The sequence below is a fragment of the Ostrea edulis genome, chromosome 4 (genome assembly GCF_947568905.1).
Source record: "Ostrea edulis chromosome 4, xbOstEdul1.1, whole genome shotgun sequence".
Classification (NCBI taxonomy): Eukaryota; Metazoa; Mollusca; class Bivalvia; order Ostreida; family Ostreidae; genus Ostrea; species Ostrea edulis.
In genome coordinates, this window is record NC_079167.1 from 35,164,038 (window position 1) to 35,176,537 (window position 12,500).

General features: G+C 34.1%; 1 protein-coding gene across 1 annotated transcript in view; it reads left to right on the forward strand.

The window, feature by feature from the left end:
* Positions 1–12,500, forward strand: part of LOC125671563 (exocyst complex component 7-like) — a 30,983-nt gene that overhangs the window by 5,648 nt on the left and 12,835 nt on the right. Inside the window, exons 3-8 of the mRNA XM_048907346.2 lie at positions 5,744–5,828; positions 5,942–6,050; positions 6,643–6,760; positions 6,878–7,040; positions 9,929–10,004; positions 11,214–11,272. Of these exons, the coding sequence (XP_048763303.2) occupies positions 5,744–5,828; positions 5,942–6,050; positions 6,643–6,760; positions 6,878–7,040; positions 9,929–10,004; positions 11,214–11,272 (610 nt within the window). The remainder of the gene's footprint in view (positions 1–5,743; positions 5,829–5,941; positions 6,051–6,642; positions 6,761–6,877; positions 7,041–9,928; positions 10,005–11,213; positions 11,273–12,500) is intronic.

Below are 12,500 nucleotides of genomic sequence, written 5' to 3' on the forward strand. Positions count from 1 at the left end.
TTGTATAAGGTAACAACGGGTGAGTGGACAGGAGAAGATAGGAGGAGAAGAAATTACAAGAGATATACAAAATTTATGCATACATTGAAAGTGGACCATCAATAATATTTATTAATTTGATGCATTCTACTTGTGCATTAAAATTTGACATGTAACTTTTAGGATAGACAGGACACTGATCGAATGATCGTATTATATCATGTCAGAGACTTCTTGTCATAACAGTGGCTGTCTTAGCTTTACTAGCTATGACATCTTGACCTACGAAACTGCTGCGTCTCTAGTAGGCAGTGACATTATGGCTGTTCGGTACACAGCAACAAGATTCTCAGACTTAAGAGACTTCAGAAAATCGCTGGGATTTTTAATTATTTTCTCGAGTTTCCTTGCCAATTCTCCCTCAACTTTGATAAAGTATTATTCAGAATAAATTTTGATTTGCATAGTTCTTTGGAATTTCTAATTATTGATAAGGATTGAAGGTATTGTTCTACTACAGATAATATATAATGATAAAATGCAGTTATAGGACTGACAGTGCTTCCTTATTCAAGACTTTATATTCTCTTAAAGTATTGATAATATCCGAGAAAAAATCATTGACACATTCATAAAATATTTGATAGCTATATATATATAGTTTATTCACCAATCAAGGGCCCTCGGGGGGCATGTACATGTTAACAGGCAATTAGTTATAACAATGAAAATAAATAACAATCATTTAGACGTACTACCGGTAATACTGACAGAGTTCACACTTCTGCACTGCACATATCTATAATTATACATGAAATACTGATTACAGACAAGATTTAAATTAACAACATGATAAATAAAATAACCCAACTGCTTCACACATCAGTTTCTGGGATAACAGATAATGATAGTGTTGTGTGAATACACATAGAATTGCAATTGTAATCAAATCGGTATAATTATATTTCAGTAAGAACAGTATGCAAGTATAAAACAGTTTAACACATGTACATGTAGGATCCAGTTGTTCTGAATGTTTTATGCTAATGCAGGGAGAGAATAGAATAATTATATAAATGAAAACAATTGTAGGAAGTGTTAAAGAAGGTTGAATTGTTTACTTGATTACAGGGGGCACCAAGGGACAGTGCCTGTTAACAGTCTGGTAGTAAATTTATTGTACCAGACTGTTGGTCTTGTACTCCCAGTAACCAAGACAGCTTACAAGTGTAAAGTAAAGGAAATGTGTAGAATGCAAAGACATGTACTTGCAGTATCACATTACACTGTTCAAAATCATTTTCCTGAATACAGCATGCAAGTATATTACATATTTACACGTAGGATCCAGTTGTTCTGAATGTTTTATGTCTAAAGCAGGAAGGTTAGAATACTTATATAAGAGAATAATAGCATTATAAGAGAGAATAAAAACACAATATGTTGACCTGATTACAGGGAGTACCAAGGGGCAGTGCCTGTTAACAATCTGGTAGTAAATTGTTGTACCAGACTGTTGGTCTTGTACTCCCAGTAGCCAAGACAGCCTACATGTGTAGAATATGATGAAGAAAGAAAATGTGCATAATGCAATGAAATGTAACATTTGTAGCTATATGTCAAAACAAGAATGAAAGCAGAGTTCATTATTCATGTATTATTGGCTTTGTTTTGTCTAAACCTCACAGTCTGAGAGAAAAAAACAACAAAAAAGGCTTTGAATTGATGTCCATTCCCTGTAGTAAGTGAATTTCAGACAGAAATTTATTTCAGGGAAAGATTAAGGGATTGTGATGTATTGTTGATATGTTTTCACCAATTTCCTATAACTCCCAACAATGACAAGAACTCGTTTGATTGGGACATATTTGTTTTCAGGGTCCACTAATGAATGATACATGTAATAATGCAGAATAACACTATGAACATATTCCAGTCGTTCCGATATTTCTAGTTTGTAAAACTTCAATGCAGAATAATTATATTGTGCATCTTCAAATGGATCAATGAAAGTACCCTGTAGTGACTGGGTATTGCAACCATTTTCCGTATATCAAGATTTTTTACAATATTTTGAACTGTATTGCATTATGATATTGCAATATACAATTAAACAATAAAATACTTTCTTTGTTGTTTCATCGGGTGATGTAGGTAGCTAGCATTGCAGAAAAAATTCATGACTCACATACACAGGTTATGTAAATTTTTTCTGCAATGATTGCTACCTTTATCACCCAATGAAACAACAAAGAAAGACATTCTATTGTTTATATTTATATTTTTATGTATTGTTTTAAATATAAACTCGATTAAAGTACTAAAGTATCATATGGTTGACCCATTCATTACATTAAACGGAACAGCCAATGTATCCTTTGACCTTGATGATGCTCCATATTTGGTAATGATTACACAGACAGGTAGTACCATAAAACCGGATCGAACTGGTTTGCAAGAAACATGCATTTATTATCACAGATGAAAACAATGCCAATTTCAATGGAAATAAAAAAGAAAAGATTCTGTTAATGTAAATATTCAAAAATTAAGCTTAAAAATAAGAAAATATGTCTATGAACAATCAGAAAATTTGTTATAAAGCACTAAGATAAAGTATCAACAAGAAATGGTCAAACTTTGGTTGGGTAAAAGAATACAAAGTCCAATATACCAATATTGAAAGGAAAAAGAACGTGTTGCAATACAATATTTTTAAGCACTTTATTACAATAGAATAAAGTTTTCAATTTCAAAATAATGTTGCACATACCCATATCAAATTTTTCTAGCGTGTTATTTCTCCTAATATTATGTTTCACGAAAACCTGATAAATTCATTTTTGTAGAATAAAAAGAAAATAGCTTTAGAGTAATAACGCAAAACCAGCATCATTAACAGCATCGCGGCACTGTTTAGTCCTTTGGTTAGACCTACTGTAAGCTAGGAATTGCTTTATTACACAAAATTTCCGCATGGTTCTGCTAAACTTCCACGAAATACTCACGGAACTTTAGACGGCGTTCTGTTGAAACAGCTGATATATAAGAATGTACCGAAATGTCCGATGATGGGTTAGTGAGGTTTTACTTAGAGCTACGCCTTTCAAATACTGAAAATTTTGGCTGTTGCTGATAAAACTATTATCAGTAAATTTGTGTAATGCAGGAGAAGGGGTAGTTTCTGTGGAAACGAGGGGGTTATTTATATTCGGTCTTTCCTACCCCGAGGGGGATAGAAAAGACCGAATATAAATAACCCCCTCGTTTCCACAGAAACGGGATAGAAAAGACCGAATATAAATAACCCCCTCGTTTCCATAGAAACTAGAGAAGGGGTAGCCCCCCCCCCCTTCCCCTCCCCGAATTGAACTTTAATTTTCAGTCATTGTTGAGCTGAAAGACTGATAAATTGTTTAAACAAAAGAACAAGAAGAGGGATGAGGTGGAGACAAATACGAGTGTGATATCGTTACTATCTGGTTTTTGTGAACGTAGGTGCTATATATGATTTTCTTGTATTTGGTAATGATAAATATTCTCATTTCTGTTTGTATCCAGGAATCTCGATTGCCGTCTTTCGTTGTTGAATGAAATATTTTTGGCTTAGATCATGCAAAAATTATATGCGATATTAAGCAAAATTTAAGAGTTATTGGAAAGTTTCGCGTCATTATGCGAATTTTTTATTACTTCAATATTTTTTCTTTCACGAAAATTTCGTACGGTTTAAATCTGCACGTAAAATTTCAATGCACAAGCAGGACCTGTCTCAATCATCGGCAGCAGCAGGACATACGAATAATATAGAGGTCCGCTTCCGTCTGCTCGTGCGCTGCGTGCAAGATGATTTTACGTACTTCATGAGAAAAATACCTTCGGAATAGAAGAACATTCTCTGTATGTACAATCTGTTAACTGGTATGAATAAACATTTTAAGATGTCCCTTTTCAGTAATCAAACTTTTCTGACTTTTAAAAAAAAAACCAACACACGATAGTTTAGAAATTCCGTTTTAGAAAGAGATTGTCGATCGCGGACTTGTGACAGTATTGAAAATCAAATATATACTTGTATTTACATATATAATTAATTGCCTGTTAACTAATCTCAGCGAGATTCGTCGAGGCTGGATATTTGGACTGACGCCTCTTCCGAAGAGGCGTCAGTCCAAATATCCAGCCTCGACGAATCTCGCTGAGATTACCTGTTAACATGTACATGCCCCCCGAGGGCCCTTGATTGGTGAATAAACTAATATAATAATAATATATGTAAATGAACTGTTAGTAATTAGTTTATTGTCATTATATATCTCATATTGTGTACCATGATTGTATGCCAACATGCTTGGTGAATCAATAAAGAATTGAAAATATCATCTGTAGATGTCTTATAGGAGACAGTATCGGTACATTGTATGATTACGGGTTTTATAATATAGTATTTTAATGAAAAATTTTCATGATTTTACGTAAACCGTAATTCCCGATGGTTCTTTCTCTAGCCACGTAGAAGTTTCTTCAGCGTAACCCCCCCCCCCAACCCCCCCCCCCCCCCTCTCTCTCTAAGTTAACTGGCAAAATGAAAACTTGATTTCACATTTTACAAACATTTGGATTTTGATCCATCTAGCTCATTATTTATTCGGAAGGATATTGGCTAGCAATACATAAAATGACAGAGCAGGTAGATAGGAAGTACAAACACATCTCATGGATAGGTTTAGGGTGCTTGCTATTTGCATGATCGGAACAGGTGGATATTGTGGGCGTTAACTTGAAAACTAACATAACCTACATGACCTTTCATAGCACAGCTTCATCTTGAGAACAGCCGCCTGCCTATTACCCAGTCACCACACTTGACACAAATATTACTCTAAGAATCCCTTACTTTTTGTACTGTTAGATACCATATACAGTGTAAATGACTCCTCATTGATGAAGACATCAGCTATTCGACAAGTAACTATGTACAACACCTTTGTTTCGGTGAATGGTGTAGGAAATATATACATGTATGAGGTATTCCTATAGTAATTTGATTTTAAAAAATTATCAGAATAGTTTAATCAACTGATATCAAAATAATTGATTTTTTTTTTTAAATAAGAAAAGTTACCTTCTTATATCAAAATGAATTTATAATATCAAAGGTATTCAACTGAAATTTTTGCAAAAGCTCAAGTAAATAGTGATTTTTTCCCAGATGTGAAGGAATTAAAGTGAATTTTCAAAGAAAATAAGGATATTGTAGAATTTAAAAAAAAAGAATGACATGAAGAAACTAAGCATCTTAGGGAGCTTTCATTATGCTGGTTGTGTTCACTTATTTTCTGATACCGAAATCAATCTTTTGTGCTCCTCAATTTTGGGGAACACATAATAATTGATGTTTTGTCTGTTCATTCTTCTGTTCATCCGAGTCATATCTCTTTAACCTTTCAACAGAAATTGATATAATTGATCACAAATGTTCCTTGACACAAGGATTTGTGGACCAAGGTCTCTCAAGGTCATTTTGTCAAGGTCACTCAGAACATATAACAGTTCCTTATTTCAAGATTTTGATATAAAAGTTCCCATCTCCTAAGCCTTTCATCTGAAATTGATCAAAAATATTCCTTGGGACAGGGGACTTTTGGACCAATAAAAACACAAATAAGTAACAGGTAAATAACTTTCAGATCTTTTTGAAATATGTTTATTGAATTGATGCAGTACTAGTATTTTGTAAAAAATTTCCTTATAAGATTTTTAGACATTGAAAAGACAATGGTGACTCTTGAGAATGTGCTGGGTTACTATCATATTGCAAAGGAGGTGGAGGAATTCATTAAAGAAGGGTATTTGTTATTATATCTATTTTATTTTGACCTTAATTGCATTCTTTGACAATCATCAATATTTTTGTTGAGGAAATACAAGTGTTTAGAAATATGCAGTTTTGCTTTTGCAGGCCTCACAATTTTGGATTAGAGAAATATTTATCAATAATGGACAGACTAGTACAGGCTCATAACTATTTCAACAAGCATAACCCAACAAGTCTGGAACTTACAGATGTGGTTAGTATATATTATATATCCAAGAAAATTCAAAATCAAAACACAGTTACTGATCTTTTAGGTTTCTAGTCCGAAAATTAGGACAGGCAACTGGGATGTCCACAGGTTTTTTTAAGGTTTTAATTTTAAGGGCCTGGGCCTTTCCATTTGGGAAAAATATCAGTGTTTGCTTGAAATTGTGAAAAATGTTCCATGGATAAAAGAAGTAGGGAGAAAACAAAACCAGTGCATTCAGTAATCACCGGACTCCTGACTTACATATTGGTCAAATTATCAGATAGTACCTCACTTAAGTACGCAGAGGCCAAAAAAATTAGGTTTACTTAATAATTTTAAAGCAAAAAATTGTAATCTGTGGGACTTTGAAGATATATAGATAATAAGACTACCCTGCTTTGATTTGCTTTCATTGTTTGGGAATTGCAAAGCAAAAATTGGGGAAAATACCTGCTTTTTAGCATTGGGAAAGGGGCCTTATTTCGGCTCCCTACAGACCCTTAAAAAATCACTGGTCCATCACAATAGTTCAGAGTTTGGAGCTAAAGTTTTGCCGCTAATGAACATTTTGGTATGCATGTTTCAACATCCCCAGATTCGTGTTTACGATGATGGCAAAGAGGCGTTAGTGCTGGAATTCCGGACACTTCTAGGAAGACATTGTCGACCAGTACCAGCAGTCATGATATTGGACATGATTTCAACTGACGAGGGTAAATCTAGGTTCTTGATCAAGAGAGAAACACACTCACAAACATTAAACAGTGTACATGTAATGAGATTACTCACTACTGCATATAATTGTTTGACTTATTTATGATCAATTTCAGAACTGCAGGGATCTGAAGATATCTCTCTAGAACACTTGCCAGAGAAGATTCTGACAGAACTGAGCCTCATTTCCACCTGGCTCTTCACTAATACTAAAAATACAGAGTACATGAAGGACTACACTAAAGCCAGATCCACCATGCTGATTCGATCTCTACAAGGGTACAGTATCATCTAGTAGTCTTACAGACATGTTTTTGATACTAATTTTGAAATTTATGGGTTATGATTATGTCTAACATATGATTATGATTATTTCCCTGACTTTAAGTTGGATGGGAAATGTAAAATGTTGCTGTGAAATATTTTATATTGATAAATGGTCATTAGTTTGTAATTCCCTTGTAAAAACTTTAGGGGATATGGGATTTTGCATATGTTCATGTTAATCTAGAGCATTGTTATGGAAACCATGTAAAACAATTTGGAAATATACTTGCTACAGAGATGTTTAACAAGAAAGAGAAAAATACATGTCAATTCCTAGATCAAAAGATTAAAGGTCAAGGTCATAGTCAGTACCAGGTAATCAGATAAAAATGTGGACACCAAATAAAGACAACAATCCCGATTCCAGACCTCCATACTATCTACGGAAATCACAGATGGGAAGATGAAACGTTCTTGTTGATTGGGTCAAGAAGTTATTGGTCAAGGTCATGATCAGTAAATAAAATGTAAGAATGTTGTGAACACAATATAAGGATTAAGGATTCAAAGAAGAGGGGCATATTGCTTTGCACCTGTCAGTCGGTCGGTAGACTACATGTTATCTGCTCAATATCTTGAGAGCCATTCACTTGATCTTAATGATATTTCATATGTGGGTTGATTATGAGTAGAGGAGGACCCCTATGTTTTCAGGTCAATGGTCAATCTACTCTGGACATAGGAAGACATTGTCCGTTCAATATCTTGAGAACCCTTTACTTGACAGACATCAAACTTGGTACACTGGTACATCCCAAGGAGTAGATTACCCCTATCTCTTGAGGTCACATGGTCAAAGATCAAGGGTGAAACTGGACATAGGAATGTACTCACTACTCAATGTCTAGAGAACCTTTTGCATGACAGACATCAAAATTGGTACACTGGTACATCTTCAGAAGAAGATGACCCTTCTTGATTTTGAGGTCACAAGGTCAAGGGTCAAACTGGACATAGGAATATACTGTCTGCTCAATATTTTTAGAATCCTTTGCTTGACAGACATCAAACTTGGTACACTGGTACATTTTCAGGAGAAGATGACTCCTCTTCATTTTGAGGTCAAAGATCAAGGGTCAAACTGGAGATAGGAATATACTGTCCACTCAATATCTTAGATCTTAGCCTTTGCTTGACAGACATCAAACTTGGTACACTGGTACATCTTCAAGAGAAGATGACCCATATTGATTTTTTCAATTTTGCACCATGAGGGGTATAAATGTTTTACAAATATCTCTTGTTATCTCTTATTTGCTACAAAAATTGGAATGAAAAGATGGATATTGATTTCTAGATGTAAGAACATTGAAATCACACTGTTTAATAAATGTCAAAGAATGATATACAGTCAAACCTGTATTAAAAGACCGTCCAACGGAGAGTGGGAAAAGGGTCACATATGACAGGTGGTCTCTTAATACAGGTTGCCTATTTTCCGCAGTTAATGGATAAAATTTCGCAAATAATTTATACAATGGAGAAAATGACTACATGTGTTTGGAATTTATCATTAAGAATATCAAGTACGGGTTTAATAGTTGTAAATTAAAATTAATAATACACTGTAGTTAAAAATCTAGAATACAATGTGTTGTATCATAATTTTTTATTCATCAAAATTACATTTAATCTATTTAAGAATGATAAACTTTTCATGCATTTCATATTACACATTTACATGAGATTTAAAAATTATTTATGAACTGCATGTAAATTTTCTAAAACTTATAAACACTTTGTTGTAAAGGGTATTCATATATAGCCTACTTGTACAGTGTAACTAAAAAATGCAGCACTTGGGGTAAGAAAGCAAATGGTGAAGTGTTGCGTCTCCTTTTGTACAATACATGCTGGGGAAAATGTTATTCAATTTGAGAAACATTAAATAAATCACAATATCCATTGTACATGCACAGCAAATCTTTTAAGCTTAGAACTAATGCAGGCAATTTTCTTGAACTTGGACGTGTCAAATACTCGGAACATGTCGTAGTGAGTCGCTAGTTCCGGTCATTATTCTGGAAACCTCTAGTATCTCATGTAGGAAAACTGAATACTCCGTTTAAAATTTTAGTCCTAAGCACAATATTTACCTGATTTATATCGCAATCGGGCAAATTTTTTACTCTGTTGAACATAATGGTATAACAAGTGGTAGATTTTCATTTCCGATCTAGCCTACCCGGCACTTAAAATTTGTCGAAATTCACACCTTCAAATACACCGGCCTTGATTCCCTGATCCTTGATTTTGTTAAATAAACAACAACTCGGGTTTTATTAATTAACCACACACGACACTGCATGTTGACAGCTTAGGTATAATAATTTATTCAGAGGGTCGACTAATCAAGATCATCGCCAAATTGTGCGTATTAAAACGAAAGTGTTAAAGGCGATAATTCCCAGAATAGTCTTGCGTTTGAAAACGAAAGTGTTAGGGGCGATAATTCCCAGAATAGTCAGCTCAACCGAAATCAAAAGTAGTAATCACATTGTAATAAAAAAATGTACAGTCGTTAAGTAGAGGTAAAATTTCGTGAAAATACACGAAAAGGTTGTAAAAATCATGGTCGTTGGTCGCATCAGACAGGTGTTCATTTAATACAGGTACAATATATAGAGTAACATCTTGGGGGAAACTTTTCATGGTCACATACGGCAGTGAGTCGCTTAATACAGTGGGTCGCTATGGCAGTTTTGACTGTATTTTGAATGATGCTATGTTATAAGATGGTGCTCTTCATTATGATGCCTCCGTTCTTATCATTTACAGATAAAAGGAGTTTTTATTGTATCTGTTTCCTTCTCTACTGTAAGTGCAATGAATCCTTTCAGATTGAAGGACCACCTTAAGACTAACACAGGGAGCAGTGGAAGTTCACTGTTTTCTGTGGGCAGCTCTCCAGCTCCAGTAAGTACTGTAAATCACTGACCAGTAAGTACTGTAAATCACTGACAAGTAAGTACTGTAAATCACAGACCAGTAAGTAGTAAATCACTGACCAGTAAGTAGTAAATCACTGACCAGTAAGTAGTAAATCACTGACCAGTAAGTACTGTAAATCACTGACCAGTAAGTACTGTAAATCACTGACCAGTAAGTACTGTAAATCACAGACCAGTAAGTAGTAAATCACTGACCAGTAAGTAGTAAATCACTGACCAGTAAGTAGTAAATCACTGACTAGTAAGTAGTAAATCACTGACCAGTAAGTACTGTAAATCACTGACCAGTAAGTACTGTAAATCACTGACCAGTAAGTACTGTAAATCACAGACCAGTAAGTAGTAAATCACTGACCAGTAAGTAGTAAATCACTGACCAGTAAGTAGTAAATCACTGACTAGTAAGTAGTAAATCACTGACCAGTAAGTACTGTAAATCACTGACCAGTAAGTACTGTAAATCACTGACCAGTAAGTACTGTAAATCACTGTTTTCTGTGGGCAGCTCTCCAGCTCCAGTAAGTACTGTAAATCACAGCTATATATAAATTATTCACGAGAGCCTTTATATTTATGTGTTATTAAAGGTAACCTTGCAAATTTACACAAAAATGAAATTCTCATAAATATAAAATGATTTTTAATATAATGAGTTATTCTGCAACATTAAAGTTGAACTTACATGGCAGTAAAGGCATAAACATAACAATGTTTAAGTGCCCTATTACTTGTTAAATATTTCTGTCTCTTTTGATGTTGAATTTTTTCAGAATCAAGTTTCTGTCATATTGTTGATCTGAGAAATAATTAAACCCTTTTCCATTTTCCACTCTAGCTTCTGAGAAGCTTACGTATTATAAGAAATTGCCAGTTGCTTGCCAATAATTGACCATATTGCAGAGTTATTCAGTTCTTATGAATTGGCAATATCTTTCTGTTTGTTGGGTATCAACAATATGCAATTTCGACCAGTTTCTCTTTCTGCATTTGTTTGACGTACAGTTTAAAATTTAGTTCACACATAGATCTCAGTGAGTGTGCTAATAATTGATTCTCTTCATTTGAATTTGACCTTTGACCTACACTCAGAAGTAACCTAAGGGTTTTGCTTTGTTTATGTTTTTTTGGTTGTTGTTTTTTTTTTGTGGTGTGATTTCTAAGAATTTTATTTCAGAGTGGAAAGATGAAAACTCCCAAGGATACTCCAGCCAGAAAAAGTGTCAGGAAAATGGCGTAAGTTTAGTACAGGCAAACACATATACACACTAATTAGAAAATGGCATAAGTTTAATACAGGCACACACATAAATACACACTAATTAGAAAATGGCATCAGTATAAGCATACACATCTTGGAAAATGGTGTTAACTTATTACAAGTTCACATTTATACTCGCTTATTGAGATTGTAGGACCTGCTGGATTATTGACAGTCTGGAATATAACATGGATTATTGTACATGCATATCAATATTACATGATTATTGTACATGTATATCAATATTACATGGATTATTATACCCCCCGCAACAAGTTGTGGGGGGGGGGGGGTATACTGGAATCGGGTTGTCCATCTGTCTGTCCGTGCGTCCGTCCGTCTGTAGACGCAATGGTTTCCGCGCTCTAAAGCATTATCCTTTCCACCTACCGTCACCATATCATATATATGGACTACCCATGGGATGAAGATGTTCCCTATCGATTTTGGGGTCAAAAGGTCAAAGGTCACGTGCACTGGACATCGAAGTAGCAATATAGTTCGGTTTGTCATGCCATTTGTTTTTTACACTCAGAAAAGAGGTAGTTTATGCCTATTACCAACACCCTTTGGGAGATTGGGGTAAGCGGGGGGTATTCTTAGTGAGCATTGCTCACAGTACCTCTTGTTGTACATGTATATCAATATTACATGGATTATTATATATGTATATCAATATTACATGGATTATTGTACATCTGTATCAATATAACATGGATTATTGTACATTTATATCAACATAACATGGACTATTGTACATGTATATCCATATAACATGGATTATTGTACATGTACATCATTATAACATGGATTATTGTACATGTATATCAATATTACATGGATTATTGTACATGTGTATCAATATAACATGGATTATTGTACATGTATATCAATATTACATGGATTATTGTACATGTGTATCAATATAACATGGATTATTGTACATGTATATCAATATTACATGGATTATTGTACATGTGTATCAATATAAAATGGATTATTATACATCTACATCAATATAACATGGATTATTGTACATGTATATCAATATAACATGGATTATTGTACATGTATATCAATATTACATGGATTATTGTACATGTATATCAATATTACATGGATTATTGTACATGTGTATCAATATAACATGGATTATTGTACATGTGTATCAACATAACATGGATTATTGTACATGTATATCAA